The sequence below is a fragment of the Metopolophium dirhodum genome, chromosome 9 (genome assembly GCF_019925205.1).
Source record: "Metopolophium dirhodum isolate CAU chromosome 9, ASM1992520v1, whole genome shotgun sequence".
In the NCBI taxonomy this organism is placed as follows: domain Eukaryota; kingdom Metazoa; phylum Arthropoda; class Insecta; order Hemiptera; family Aphididae; genus Metopolophium; species Metopolophium dirhodum.
This window is the reverse complement of record NC_083568.1, coordinates 10411635-10429005: the sequence shown is the minus strand read 5'-3', so window position 1 is coordinate 10429005 and position 17371 is coordinate 10411635. Positions and strand designations below refer to the sequence as shown.

General features: G+C 26.8%; 1 protein-coding gene across 2 annotated transcripts; it reads left to right on the top strand.

Moving 5' to 3' along the window:
- The first annotated feature begins 855 nt into the window (after nucleotides 1–855).
- LOC132952432 (uncharacterized) lies at nucleotides 856–14913 on the top strand. Of its 2 annotated transcripts, XM_061024730.1 has the most exons (11): nucleotides 856–1190; nucleotides 4781–4877; nucleotides 5936–6053; nucleotides 6479–6689; nucleotides 6833–7014; nucleotides 7536–7704; nucleotides 7784–7953; nucleotides 9801–9924; nucleotides 9994–10200; nucleotides 11632–11862; nucleotides 14159–14913. In XM_061024730.1, exons 1-11 carry the CDS (start codon nucleotides 1082–1084, stop codon nucleotides 14311–14313), a joined length of 1773 nt encoding a protein of 590 aa, XP_060880713.1. In that variant the 5' UTR covers nucleotides 856–1081; the 3' UTR covers nucleotides 14314–14913. The 2 variants fall into 2 exon arrangements, with proteins under 2 accessions (XP_060880713.1, XP_060880714.1); XM_061024731.1 differs by lacking the exons at nucleotides 856–1190; nucleotides 4781–4877; nucleotides 5936–6053 and adding an exon at nucleotides 6215–6391.
- Nucleotides 14914–17371: the final 2458 nt, after the last annotated feature.

The following is a 17371-nucleotide window of genomic DNA, read 5'->3' as shown; positions in this document are numbered from 1 at the left end:
AAGCCCATCTTCTATGTCCCGCACGCCACCACCAACTATATGGCTAATGAGCCTTTAAGACACCTAATGTCGTTTGCCAATGCAGACCCTGCCTTTGACGATTTGCTAAATTATTAATGTATATATTTACAACATAAGTTATTGTCATCAGGTAAATTTATTCTGTATTAATGTACAGTTGTATAGATTTAATTTTTTTCTCTCTTTTTTGTAACGAATTATGTTATCACAATACACAAATATGTATTGTTAATGTCAAAAAGGGCTAAGCCCGTATAACTAATAAAATAAAATAAAATATATATTATATTATTAAAAATAATCATCAAATAATATGATGATGTCCGTGGTATTTCTAAGTCCCCAATTTGCGGGCCAAATAAAAAAAAGAATTTTTTACAAGATATTAACTAAAATTTTTAATTTTTGTTCACTATATCATCTATAATACCTTTTTTTCTATTACTAGTTACTTTATAGCAAACAATAATAAAAATATTAAGTCTGCTAGAATTAATCTACGAATACGTGGAAGTCCTTGACCCTTGTTATAATAATTTATTATTAACTACTTTTTTAAACTAACTATATTGTAATTATACAAATATTAATTTGTGAATTAAAATCCAGTCTATTGATTACTTGAAAGTACGTTTATACGTACAATAATTAACACGTGCTTGTTTTGGCCTAATAAAAATAAGTCACATGTTGTAAACATCACCCTTGAATGTATTCGGCAATTGGTGTATAATTTGTTGTTATATCATTGAATATTGATGTAATAGACTGCTGTTTGTACGGTTGGCCTACTTTTATATTACCGTGTAACTAGCATGGTCCAGTCTTCAGGCATCACGTCGAAGTTTCACTAGTGAGTCGCTCTTGCTCAACGCGTTAACAAGTAATATAAAAATAATTACGACCGGTCGTATAACAAAATTAATTTTGTGTATATGAGAATTAATATAGTGACTTACGAATAATAGTAAAATTAAAGTAAGGCGTAGTGTTTTAGTGTTTCAAATAATCATTTTGTGAACACATAGATTTTAAACGGCCTGCGAATAAAAATAAAAATATGACCGAAAGTAATCTTCTGTGCGCTTGCATGCTACGGTTGTCTATTCTAGTCGGTCTTCTATCAGTGGTGGTCACTATAATCTATTATACGCCTATTCCCGATTTTGGTAATTATACGCATTATGTACTTTCCTATATATTTTAAATACTCATATCGTCAATGGTGCTGTGCGTTATGTACAATGTACATATTATAATGTATAATCATTAACCGTACTATAATAATATGTGTGTGAGTACCTATCTAAAGTGTAAAATCAAAAAGCTTAACTTTATATGGGTGTTATATAGGGAGTTTTGTATTATTGAGATTTCTACGTGCTTAAAATATAGATAGGACGTACGAGGTAGATATCTCGATTCTAGGTATAAATGTAAATAGTATATATAATATACAATATGCAACTGCAAATATTAAAATAAACAACACACATAATGGCTAACAATTTAAATTGTCTTGGAGTTTTGATATGGTATAATATTATGAGTGTATAAGTTCAAAGCAGAAAAGACAAAATATTTTTTTTGATGCTAGAATAATTGTGAGCGTCTGACAAAAGTTGAGGTTACCTGCATTACGTTAGGCTACATTTCATATATGATTTATATTATTATGTATATGATTTTCCTTGAATACATATTTTCAAACTAAATATTTGGTAATTTCGTCAAGGTAAAATATACTGGGACTTAAACGCCTGGTCATTCACGTTAGACGTCCGTCATTATTATTTCAATATTTAGGTAGGTACATAGATGGTCGCCGCGTCGATGTATGTTATTTACTAATTTACGACGAATGACTATGACAATTTTTTCAATAACTATTACAAGCTATTCATTTTTATTATTTTTATATAGAGAACAGGGTTTTGAGTTTAAGTATTATATACTTATATAGATAGATGCGCGAGTGTTGAGATTTGAGAAAGCCACTGTGACAAAAAACATTAGATATTATTATTACGAACTATATTAATTTAAACCTTTTAAAGTCTGGTGAAAATACCAACAGTGTGTCGTATTAATATACACGAGTGAAAGCTATACGATTGCAATTAGAATCGCTCATCAAAAATACAATACATATGTTACATCTATAATGAATTATTGTCGTTATATTGTATGGTAAATAATATAACAATATTAAAATGTTAGTATACAGTTTTGTAAACGTGGTATGGGTCCAATATAAATAAAAACAGAGACCACATGTATACAGAGAATCTACATTAGGTATTTATTTGAATATATGAATATTCGCTACATTAATGAAAGATATGAGCGTAGCTTCAGACGGAAGTACTGCGCAATCTGAGTGTGAAAGAGAGAGATGGACTTATTTTAGAGCCGATCATAGATTGTTGAGGATTCTCAGCATCGTTAATTCTCTTAGTAATGATTGCGGCATTCGTATGTTCTTGTATATCACGCAAGTATTAATTTACTAAAAAATAAAACAATTATTTGCACCATCCTATTAAAATTGCATGCATTCCAGAAGTTATAAAAATACCTCACGTTATATAAAAAATTATTTTCTGGTCCAATTAAATTTTATTTTACTCTAATTAATTTAAAAAAAATTGCATATGAATGGGCATGAGCTAGGGTACCTACTAAAAATAAATAGTGTCTTAAAAATTGTTTAAACCTTTTTTTTATACCAAAATTAAATTATTACTCGATGTCCTATATGTGATCCTAAATATTTGAGTTCCTTTTGCCATGACTCAAAATTAACATATATATTAAATATTTATATTCTTAAAACAAGTTAATTTTATGGCAATATACATATAGAAATCACTTATAAATTTGAACATATACCTATTGCTTTCCTAAGTTCACAGTTAGTTGTGACCAGTAACATAATAAGATATTATACATTAACTAACATAAATCAACTTTGTTTTATGGTAAAAAAAACTCAAAATCAGGAGAATTATATTTTATATTTGGTTATAGAGGTTATAAGGTTCAAAGAGCTACTTTTGACAGCCAATGGATGTATAAAAAAGTGTATAATATCTTGATGATTAATGGATATTTTAATTAAATGTAATATGTAGATAAGATAACTTAAGATAACTTATTTTTTCACAGAACTAAATAATGTTACGTACTTACGTTGAGTCGATAAATCATATATTTTAATTTGGATTATTGGCGGCGAGTTGTAATACATAATTATATACATGTATTTCTGACTTCACAATATCATCAATTAGACGTTTACTCTTACACTTAACTCCTACTCCACTAATTGTACACATAAACAAGATTAAGAAAAATAGATGTACATATTATAACCATTTTATATTTGTTTGTACATACCTATACTATTAAATTATAAGATTATTATATGTACCTACTACGCACTTTACGCGTGCCTATTTAACCACATAGTATAATAATAATTAATAATTGTTAAAAGGTACTTATTTTAAATATTATTGCATAACTAAAAATATTAAATCATGTTGTTTACAATTATATTTTTTCCCTAATACAATTCAGGTAGTATTAGGATTTTTTATTTCAAATTAGCGATCAATAGAGTAAAAATATTATTGGTATACCTAGCAGAAATATGATATTTTTTCTGTTGAATCACGAACAAACAAGCGTCATCGGAAACGATTATTCACCATATATTTTAAAGATTGATATTTGGGGTGTGAGCATATAGATTATAGGTCCTTATTTTGGCACCCCCTGATGGCTACGGAGCTCCTTTATGTCAGAGGGTAGCAGATGTCTAGTTATTCTACATATATATAACAACATGCTGAGATATTCAAGGTTAAAATAACAATATGTATTTTTTTTAAAAACAACATGTGTGACCGTGATGTGAACTGAAGTTTATGAATATTATAAATTATAAAATAAAAATAGATTATTTATTATCACAAATAAATTACTTGGACATATTTTAATAATTACCGTGTATTTTATAACTTATATTATGGTAATAATGAGCAAAAAATCAAAAAAAATATTATAATATATTAAATTTGTTTTCGAGTAGGTATAGGTATAGTATGCATTTTAAATGGACGAGTATTATATATAAGTATATTATAACAACTGATTTTCTCGTGTAATTATAGGCGATAATATAATACTCATTTGTGCATCAAATTGCGTTTGTATTATATCCAGAATAACCGTACAATGCAATACGTACAATAGGTGCAATAGTTTTTTATTTGCGGTATTGTGATTTGAAAATAGTAAAATAATTAGTGGGAGAAAGTTAAGACTTAACAATGCATCAAGTGTGTAATACTAATAATGTTAGATAGGTACTTCTTGAAAGGGAGATTGTGGGCTACATCAATAGTCACTTTTCGAGGATAGCACATTATTCACGTGTAGGAGCTAGAGTGCAGTATAAAGTATGACTTCAGTAAGGCAGTTAAAAGGTCTTAAAAGTAGAATTTCAGTGGTGTTAGGCGTAGTTACGATTACAGGGTTAGTTCTATGGAATACAGAGTTACCAAGTGAGTACTTATCACCACTCGTTACTGTTTCGTTAAGAATTAAATGAAAACAATTAATGAATTACGCGATATATAATATGATATAATATTGGACATAGGTATTCGTCTTAAGAATTTAGCGTAGTTTGAAAGTGATAACGACAGATAAATAAAAATCATAACGTTTATATTTATAATAATTTTTTTAGAAGCATCAAAACAAAATTGTGATAGAGAATGTCATGAACTGGATTGGCCGTTAATTTGCAGATACAAAATTGTGTTGGAGACTCAAAAAATTCAAAAGTAAAAATTTGTTTAATATAGTTAATATCAGTTTAAAATAGTTCATCGCTTTACTAGGTGTTTTTGAAAATTTAAATACCTACTATGTGTTGTTTGATTGTGTTGTTAGCTTATTAGTTATTAGAATGAATTGACCTATTATCAAACTTAAATGTAGAAATATTATTATCTGTGTTGTGTTATTATCTGTTTGTACATTGGTTTTTGTCCATGTTTTTTACGATATTAAAATTGTTATTATATTATAATTTAATTTTTTAGTTTTTACTTATTATGAGTAAATAATATGTAAAATATTACGATATGATAATTATCATAACTCGCTCAAAAACTAAAATAGCTATAGCAAAATAATACCAACGTAGAAACATAGATAATGTGCTATAGACTATATTAAATTTGATCTTAATAATAGGCTAATTATTTTACAACATTTTATTTTTTTAACAAGACAGGCCAAGACCCAAAAGAAAATAACAATACGATAAACAAGTTGATAACGATAACAATAATAATGCGAATATGAGAGTTAAATAGGTACTTACCTAATAAGAAATATAATAAATTATAACTAAAGAAGATATTATATAATTAAATGATTGCTAATTGCCAAGAAGAGACAAAATTAGGTTCTTCATATTTTATTATACTCATCAGGTGAGATAAAGTAGCATTGGCTAAGTAGTTGAAGCAGGAAACTAGAATAGAAAATGGAAAAGAAGATATTGTGCATCATGGCCAGATGGATCCTGTGGAGAGACTCTGTAATTAATTTTAGATAACGATATGGGTGAATCCATTCAACCATAGGTTGAATATTTGTATGACGGATACAACACATGTCGGCAAGGCGGTGTTGTGCATCATCGAACATAGAAAAGCCAAAACATTTTTATTTAATTTATAATTAAATTAATTATTATATATTATATAGTACCTCCTTTATGACGTATGCAGTAAGCGTAATATATTATTATATGTCTCAAAATTAGTGTCACTTATAATTTGGTTATAAAGTAAGTTATGATAAATTAACTGATACAATAATCATATTTTAGCAATTGTCAAAAATGTTCTTCCAACAATCAAACGGGATGCCAACATGATATGTATTGTGATAGATTTTCAGAGAAAATTATTACTGCTAATAGACAAGTTCCTGGTCCATCAATAAGAGTATGTTTGATGATTTTATTACATATCTAATTTATAAAATAGTTGTATTAGGTATACATAATATTTATAACTTGATAAGACACAATATATTATGTCGGCAAGTATATAAAACACGATAATATATATTATATTTACTATATAATATACACAATATTTTTATCACACGTAATACGTATATAAACATAATGATAGTATGACATAATACAACGGATATAAATTATAATTATTAAATTAGTAATATAATCATTTTTCCCTGGTATATTAATATGTATTGCCGTATTGTAGATGATTTAATCAGTTTTTTAAGGAGACATGCACCTGTTAAATTTTAAAACGTGGTATTTATAAATTGTTCCTGATACAAATATAAACCATTATTTTAGTCAATTCATAATTGTAAAATAATATTATTTAATTACCCACAGGTTTGTGAAAACGATATAATGGTAATAGACGTTGTTAACCGAATACCCGGTCATAGCGTTTCGGTACACTGGAGAGGCCAGTGGCAAAAAGAGACTCCGGTAATGGATGGAGCACCTATGGTAACACAATGTCCAATACTACCACACACTACATTTCAATATAAATTTAGAGCTGCTCAAGCAGGAACTCACTGGTGGCAGATATTATCGGGTAAAATACTAAAATCTATAAGTAGGTACCTAGTTAAATTTATTTATTTAATTTGTGCTCTGTATGTATAGTTTTCATACCTAGCCATAAATTATCATTTATAACCGTTATAATACTATTCATACGAATATTTTTATAAACAGGCGACGAGTTGTCCGATAGAGTATATGGAGCATTCATAGTGAAGCAGTCGAAACGCAGAGAGCCTCATGCCTCCATATATGACTATGATGAAATTCCACACGTTTTACTAGTAGAATACACGACCATCTCTCAAAATGGTATCAATAATGAAATGCGTATTAATGGAATCGAATCTAACACGGTAAACGAAACTATTCAAAATATCTATAGATAAATTAATTATGTAATAAGAATAAACAATATAAACCATATTGTAATATATTATTTAGTGTAAGAGTAGAATCTATAGAAATTTATGGTATAACACTATATAACTGAAAGACAGATTTATGGTTTAATTAAAAATTCATATTATCATTGGCGACGTTAGTTAATTGTTACTGTACGTAAAAAAACTACCACTCACTTATACCGGTTATCACCCAATGTTCGAAGGTTAAAAAACCTATATTTTCATACCAAACGCTATAATAATATTAATATCAAACATCTCTAGTGAACGGCAAATTTATATTACAAGAGCATATTATATGCATACATGCTGCACTCACTACCACTTTTATCTTATGTATTAGGCATGTGCATAAGTTGGCGACCACAGATTAAAATAAAACTCGATTTATTGAGAAACCTTGAAAATTTAAACACAACTATTACCTAAATTGCAAAAGGATATATGGATTTGTATTTTGTTGATTTCAGTCGATCACGGTACAAAACAATAGCAAGTATAGATTCAGAACAATAAATACAGGAGGAGTTTCGCAATGTCCAATTAAGATAAAAGTGCATAAACATCATTTAACAGTTATAGCAATAGACGGTCATGCGATTGAACCCAAACCAGTTGACGTTATTCAAGTTGAACCAGGTTTAGTGTTAAATAAACATGTTCACAAAATCGTAAAATGTGTTCGGCTAAAATTCATATCATGTCTGTGTATTTAAAGGTGAAACGTTAGACTTCATTTTAACAACAATCAAAAACCAAGGAATTTATGACATGACGGTCACCTCAGAGGGTCACTGTAAGGATTCCAATCATACACACACATTGTACATACATTACAACTCGACACTATATAACACTATCTCAGACACAGACAATCTTGTAAAACCAGTGAGTATATGTTGAATTCATATAAAAAAATTATGGTAAATACAAATTTAAAAATTAAGACAATTATCATACGTCCTGTATTAATTATAAATTTAAAATATACAATACATTGTACAATAATTAATCTATCTTTTAATGTACTTTATACTAATGCCGCAGCCGCAGTAGGTGAGTTGATTCCCGAGACCTACTTTATGTATTAGTTGATTCCTGGGTCATTATTAAGTATGTACGAGTTGATTCCCGGGTCATTATATGTCACGGTATACTGGTAATCTCATTACCAAATTACTACATTTTTTAATATTTTTTACCTACTAAATTTTTTTCTGGATTTTTTTAAAATCATTTTTTAACAAAAAATTAAATGATTTTCAAAATATGAAAAAAATAAAAAAAACAACATTTTTGAGAAACTTGTCAGCCAACCTCCTCGTGGTGTTTCTTAAAGGCTGAATATTTGACTAAATATTGAAAATAATATATAATGACCAAGGAATCAACTCGTACGCAGCCAAATAATGCGTTGCAAAAAAAAATTTCTATTAATATAATGTAGGTACGTTGTACGTATGTATTTATGTTTTTAATTTTAAACTAAAAACTCATTAGAAATTCGTATAATAATATAAACATTAAATCATTTTGTAAACTTTAAAATTCAAATATTCTGCAAATATATCTATATATTCTATATATCAATAATATTTATTTATTATATGATTAATAATATTACATTTTTCTTTTAAAAATCAATAGGCGTTGGTTATAAATGCATAATTATTAATTTTATAATCAACGGTCATGGTTTTTTTTATTTTCTATATAGTTTTGAAAATTGTAAGTTAATGAATAGCCGTTGTAATTCAAACTTCGAGTTTATTATACTCCCGATAAACAAATAAGCTAAATCGTTAAAAATGCTCACCATAGACAGGAATCTCTCTTAACTCTATTATAATGTTGGAGTTCTTCCAAATTACATTTACAGACTAATAGTCCTTTCAATTTTGCTTGCTAGTGTGAATAATATTATTCTCGGCTGATTGTGCACTTTCATATCAGTCGATGGTAATTATTAATTTCTATAGATGGTAAAAACAATAGAATTTCACTGTACTATTTATAATTTAATAAACATTAAATAACCAATACATGTTACAAGACCTAAATCAAACACTATACTTTTTGATCTATTATAATTATAAACTAAATATTAAATATTTATATTCAATTCAATGATTTTTTTTTTGTAACTATCGTTATAAACTTATAAATTATAATAGTTCTCCGGGTCCATATAATATATAGTAAACAAAACCATAATATGTAAAACAAAATCTTAACTTTCCCATCACAGGCGGGAATATCGAGATTGTTTTTAGAATCACTAACACTGATGGAGGGATGAGGCGGTGACTTCACCCCTTAAGTTGTAAGATGTTCTGTTTTTGATAATAGATAAATTAATTTTATAAATTTTGTTTATTGTTTCTACACTGATTATACATTCCGTTGATATAAACATAAAACATATTATGATATGTTGATATAAACATATATAAGCATATAGATATTAAGTTTTTATTTAGCAAAGCGGTATTCAAGCGTAAAATTTTTCGCCCCCTTATTGAATTTACTTAAAGATGCCCCTAAAACAATGTTTTGTTTAATTTAATTTTGTTAACGCGTGGACTCATGGTTGTGCAGTTAATTAACCTAACCTACTCGCAGTACTCACCAGTGTTTAATGTTTTGACCAAAAATGTATTTTACCTATGTCATCTTAAAGTATAATAATTTATTACAATGTTATAATATTTTGAATTTTTTTGAATTCTAAAAAGACCGTATATGGGGAACGACACTTGTCCATTACAAGTCTTGATAGCTTACCCTACGAGTTGTCAGCAGTCGAATTGAAAAATACAATTTATTTGGGATTTTCTTCGATTAAATATCAACTCAGCGGTAAGCGAAACAATGAAAACACATTAATATCAAACGGTATAACAATCAATAACTTACGAACGTTTACAGAAGGAAGCTGGTCATTACCGAATTTCAACAACATGACGATGGTCTTACCTTCCGCCCCGTTGCTATTGCAACAGCCCGAAGACGTGATAGTGTGTAATGCAGAAAATGTGCCACTCAAATGTCGGTCTAGTATTACGTCTTGCGAGTGTACACATATCATCGACTTGCCGTTAGGTTCTGCTACGGAATTAGTTATTTTCGATACAGGTATACACAGTACACCCACACACATATTATAATATTAAGATCAAATTAGACTGGAAATAAAATTATATAAATATTGTTATAAATCTCAATTCACGTTCTGAATAAAAAAAAATCACATATATTCTGTGACCGCAACGCGATGCCGTCCTGTATGTCATATATTCAATATTTTCATAAAAACCTAGGTGAGCTATTGAGGGAGTTTTGTAATGGAATCACAAATTAATATGGTTAACACAGGACTATAATATTAATAGAATTCTGTTAATTAGGTAGGTACCGTGTTTGTTATGTTATAACTTTATAAGGCCCAGGGCTCATATAACTTAAGCTCTAAATAAGGTTATTATAATGAGTTCAATAATATGCTCTTAAAAATATTCATATAAGAGCTTAAATATAAACTAAAAATACCAAAATATGTAAAAAAAATATTGAGTAAAAAAAAGTTGAATAATATGTATTACATCAGAATTGTATATTGTATCGTAGTATTCAAATGTATTGACATCTACGGTACTGAAATAGACACAAAAAACCATATAGTATTTAAACTTCAAAATATTCAACAACATGCACCTACATCAATTTCATAAGTACCTATATTAATTTGTAAGTATATAAAAAAAAGGTTTGAACATTTTATAAGTTAAAAAAAATTTAATAATATTACATCAGAATTGTTTATTGGGTCGTGGTACTCAAATATTTTGAAGGCTACGGTACTGATAAATAGACTCAAAAAAGCAAAATTAATTTAAGCTTCGCAATATGCAAAAATATGCAACATAAAATTTCGTATTTATAGCTTCTTGGTTAGTTTAACTTATCAAATTTATAGCACTCAAGGGCATTTATGGGATGTCTAAAAAAATATGCAAATACTAGAAGTTATGAGCCCTGGGCCACTTATAACTATAAAACTTAAATATTATAATAATTTATAAAATTTGATTTCTTAAATGTACGAGTATAATACATAAATTCATTTTCTGTCAACGTGTATGGAAACTGTTTTTCTTGTGCAATTAGTATTGATATTTTTGCATAAATTACGTTTATAATATACCGACGACATATAATCGTACAATATAACATTATAACGTTTGTAGAGTAGATGCGACAATATTGTTTATTTAGTATTTTTGAAAATATTTAAAAAATCAGTGGGAAAAGGTTGATTTTTGATAAAAATAAAAGAATACTAAGTGTTTACATTTTTCATGAATCATTATAATTTATAAAAATATATATTATTATACACATCTAATTTTGGTAATATAATTATATTTTATACTTTTAAATTGTGAAATACATTATGTACCTACTTTATTCGCAGTACACAACGTCATATTATTGTCGCCTGATTATCTCAGAGTTAAACTGCTAAACTATGTTAATCGTTTGCTAAAGTGAAAATATTTTTCTTAGAGCACACTCTGTTCAAAACGGACAGATCTCATTCATTTTACTTGCACGGACACAGTTTCTACGTGGTCGGTCAGAAGAGCAAAGCGTTCGTCAAGTCGGCAGATCATGCAAAGAAGTTAGACAGTGATTCGCACTTAGTACACAGGAAACTCGACAGGTCGGTGCTGAAGAACACTGTTGTCGTTCCAGCAGCAGGTGTATCTGTCGTGCGATTTATCGCTGACAATCCCGGTAATGATCTACCATTAACCTAACCCAAACCTTAATAGTAAGATTCCAACCTTATAAAATAAGGAAACCATGTCCTAAGTAAAAACATTCATATTTATTAACGCAAGAAGAGTCTTTATAAACAGATCTTTTGTAAATTAATATACACAAAAGGGCAAAAACCCCGTATTAATATAAATGCTTTTGTTTAACAATAATGTCGTACCATTGAGTTTCCCAAGACGACAATTTTATAAAAAGTGCACTTTACATTTATTAAAAAAATCATTAAAAACATATTATTTTTTCCGTAGATTAAAAAACACAATGAGCTGTTTTCATTTTCAACTATTATCAAGAGAAATATAAAAATTTTATATATATTTAACATTTAATATCGAAAATATAAACAGTTATAAAACGAAAAGAAGTTTTAAAATGTATTACCTATGAAAATATGAAAATATTTAAAATTAAATAAATTATAATTTACTGAATAAAATTTAAGCGTAAGGTTTAGTATTTGTGCAAATTTACTATTTACTAGTGACTCATGATAAATAAATATATTTAATTTTTCAGACTTTCAATGAATTACATTTTTAATTTTATCATTTATAATAAAAAAATTTCGTAGGTATAAGTAAAAGAGTATTTATAAAGTCTCTGTTGCACTTTTATGGTTTATTGATTAAAATTTTAATCCAAATCGTACCTTTGATGAAGTAATTTTCTCAATAATTTCTCCAACTCATCGGTTCTCAAACTGTGTTCCGAGGACCCATAGGGCTGAAAACCACTGCTCTAACTCTTAGTTTACCAATCTTAGGTAAAACTAAAATAGCCATATAAATGCCTCTAAAAAATAAATGGCATCTAAAAAAGTTTCATTCAGATTTTTTTTATATAATAAAATTTATAGGTTTCAAATTAAATATCACAAGACACCACAATGCCGTTATCCCACACGTGCAAAGAATGAGAGCTCTATATTCCATTTTGGTTTTTATTAAAATATATTTTTAAACAATGTCTCCAAATAAATATATACATAATCGTACATATATTTTACTTTCATATAAGTATATAACATACATATATACATTATACTTATAAGTTTTTACGTGAACTTCGAGAGAATTCAGTAAATATGCAAAACTTTAGTCGTTCAACTTTTAAACATTGAACACATTTAGATTAAAAAGATACATTAACATTTTTTTAAATTGGTTTTATCATTTTTTCAAAGTTTTATGTGTTTATCTTTACTTTTATAAACTTAAAATATTTAAAACTCGTATAAAAAAAAATAATAAAATAGAAAATGTCATCATATCTTTAAAAGTTTTAACTGTTATGTTTTATTGTTAGATAAAACAATTGTAAAATAATTAATGGTAATAATTTATTTAATAATTATATTTTTCCATATTCACAAAGGGAAACGTCCAAATTATAATTTATATTTTTTGATAAGCTCTTTTTAAATATTTAATTTAAAGTTTAAAATAATGATAAAAAAACTAATTGTAACATAATGATTCATATAATAGATTAAAACCGTGTTTTTATTAATTTATCTTGTGAAAGAAATATTTGAGGAATTATTATTTTTAAATCTGTTTTGTCCACGCCAGTTCACTACCTATGCAAACATTTGAATTATTATGTAAGGCTTTAATATTTTAAATTAAATAATAATGGCACTCTAAGTTCTCATTATCACCATCGGTAATATAGTGAGTGTGTGTGTGTGTGTTTGGTTATTATATTTCCAATTAAAACTTTAAACAAAGTTTATAGAGCGTCAGGGCACCGGATCAGTCATTAATTACATATAAACTTATTTTCTGGGATTTTAAACTATTTACGATTTATAAATATTTTTTTACAGTAATTTCGGTAATACAACTGTTTTTACAATAAAATGCCTAAAATTAGAAAAATATAAAATAATCAATCCATTTTAATTGTGTCTGAAATGTAATCAATCGGATAACCCTAAACTAAGTTTTTAGTCTAAAATGTAATATATAAATACCAATCAATCAGTTTTTAAAAGTTATATACCTATGGGTAAAATATAAAACTCTAACATAATAATAAATGGAACATTTTTCTGAATTCAGTTTATGTAATATTGGAAAAAATCGTCACATTAATAGTGTATAAAATATAAAATATATTATTTAAACTACAAATTAATAAAAATAATTATCCTCAATTAATATAAACTAGAATAGAATTTTTAATAAAATAATTGTTTATATCATTTGAATAGTATATGCTACCAACAATAATTAATTGTGTGTTTCAGGATATTGGATGTTTAGAAGTGAAAAAACTTCCGAATGGTCCAGTGGCTTGTCATTAATTTTTAGAGTGCTAAATCCCAGTGGAAGTTTTCCTCAGGTACCCGAAGATTTTCCTAAATGTGGAAATTTTATAGGTCCAGAATTCTTTTTGGCCTGATTTTGTTGTATTATTTCAATTGTCGTTACCGTATTAATTTTGATCTCCAATATAATATTTAAGTTGTATGATAAAATAGGGACTGTTGTAGTAGTTAAAAATATGAATGTTATTTATACACGTAATTCTTTTATTTATTATAAATCAGTTTGTAACCATTACCAATATTATATATAAAAATATTTTAATGTATAATGTATAATGTATTACTTACCAGTTATCTACCACTTATAATTTATTTTATATAATAATGAATTTGCTTACCTACGTGTAGACATAATTTGATATCCGAACCCTATAAAAGTAATTTTTTTATTTACTCTTAAGCTTCGACTTACATACAGCAGTTATCACTTATCAACTTTAAATTTTAATTACTATAAATATTCTATTTTATTTTAATAGTTATTCTTAATGTCTATATATGTTAATATTTTATATAGGTAATATGGTTAGTCTTAGAAAAAATTTTTATTTTGTTTGTTGTGTTCAATTATTTGTGATCCCGGGATTTCATGTAGTTGGTTTGGTATATTTTCATTTTTTTCTCTGTACTTAAATTTACGACATCCAGTTAATATACCTTCCTTATATGTTTTATTATTAATTGTATATTTATATCCTGAAGGTTGAGACATGTAGGACTGTAGGATATTATTATTTGGCCATCAAGTAGGTATAGTCAAAAGTAAGAAATACGAGAGATTAAAATATTACAAAGTGCCTCCTCATGTGAGTTTATTTTATAGTACTTACATTTTAAAGCAAGTTTATCGTTTTTAAATTGTAAAATTTTTGTTGATGTTAAAATGCTTCAAAATTATTATATTAAAAAATCCTAGTTGGGCCGCTAGATAATATTCTTACTTGTAAATTTGATAGTACCTATGTTAAATCACTCTAATATATTAAAAACAACTAAAGTTAAATTAATTTCGTTAGGAAGACTGAAACAACAAAAAATATGCGGTACGACGTCCTCTAGCTTATTCTCAATTGACGACTGTTGTGGGTCTTCTTTACAAGTCTTACCACAGTATATTTAATCATTATTGATTATCACAGCAATTTCAATCATTGTGTAGATTGTAAATATTCATTAAACACTTTTTCTCAAAAAAATATAAAATTGTATAAATACAAACGAAAAATACGATAAACAAATAAAGACTAAATAGATACGTTTTAATATACATAGGTACTGGCAATATATACTTACAATTTTTGAGTTATAAGAGATAAATTATTTGAATTTTATATTATTTGAATACTTATATTAAAAACATAATTTTATTCTATAAATATATTATGATGTTTTAAAAAATGTTAATATTAATAATACAATTATTTTAAACACAATGTAATTAATGTAATTGAAAAATATTACCACAACAAAGGTCAAAGACCTTTTAAAAACTTAACTATGCATTAATACGGTATTACGATTACTAATTAGTGATTACTTTATGTTAATTATACTTAATATAATTATATTAATTATAATTTTTATTATTTCTGAAGTATACTTTTTACATATTACAAGATCTCAAGGTAGTATAATATACCTTATAATAATAAATGTATTTTTCTGGTTTCTCAGTTTTTGATTTACATTTACTGTTAATATAAAATTTTTAGCTATATATAGAGACCACTGGACCAGATGTTTCAGTATAAATAATTTCAGTTAAAACATAAACCATAAGGACAAATCATCAACTAATTTTCGAGCTTATTTAGTAATTAGGTACATATAAGTTATAATTTATGTTAGTTAAAACTTATAACTTATAATTAACTTACAAACAATTTGTAATTAAGGTTTACAGCAAAATTAAGTTGATGATGTACATTTTAGAAAATAAAATGTTTGTGTATAATAAACACAACCACAATTAATTATTATAAGTTACCGCAAAATAAAATACGATATAACTTAAAAGATAAAAGTAATATTGACTGGATTACAAAAACTTATATCGCTATAGGTTATTAATCAACTTGATGTTTGCTTGTGATATTAAATATTTGCCTTAATATTATATACAACAAAATGATTCATTACGAAGTGCTTAAATTTTTTTTCAAATTGAACTCGTTAATTTTTTATCGTCGATGAAATATCTATAAGTACGTCGTTAGTGTATAAAATAATTAACCGAAAACGTTTATCTTTATATTCATGATTCACTCTTTGAATTGTTGAAGGTTTGAAAGGCTATAGAGTATTTAAAAAAAGCTTAACATTTTTAAGGGTTTTAAATGTTCAATTTTAACGTAACGTTCGCCGCACTTTTAAATGTCACAATGGACGGTCGAGTGCTATTATAATTGTTCGGTATTATAATACGCGTCAATAAAAACAATATAGCTTATTTAATATGTTATTAATTAGTTTTGAGTAGGCATAGTATTATGTAGTGTGGTTCTTTCCAAAAAGTGAAAATATAGTATTAAAGCATTTTTTTGTTTTGTTAATTAAATATCAAATATTTTTAATCTGATTTAACCTTTTTAGTTAAAACAATTTTGTTATAAAAAATATAATGAACCCATATTGAGACGAAAAAAAATTCGAAAATATATGTGCACGGTGGTTTTAAAGGTATAAGAAACTCACTTGATTACTTGTCTTGATCAGTGATCATATTATACCTAACAGGTAACAAAAATATTAAAGAATTTACTGGCTTGGGTTTTTCTTTAAAGTTTTTTAAAAGACGTTCAGGTTTTGATAGTTTTAGGATAACATTCTAAGGATTCCTAGGAACGGAGACCGCAAGTAGTGTTAGGGCACCATAACATCCACCAATGTAATATTTCAGATATACCGTAACCAAAATTCAGTGTTGGAAAAGTGCGTTTTAAAAAGGAACTCGTTCCCGTTTTTTTACATTTTCTTTACGATCTGAGCGGTTATTGTTAATGGTGTTTTTTGCGGACAACTTTTAAACCAGAAATAATCAGCTAATTTTTGTATTCATTACCATTTCTAATAGGTAATTAATTTTTTTCTATAATATATTCTAGAAAATATTATTATTAAAAATAACATGCG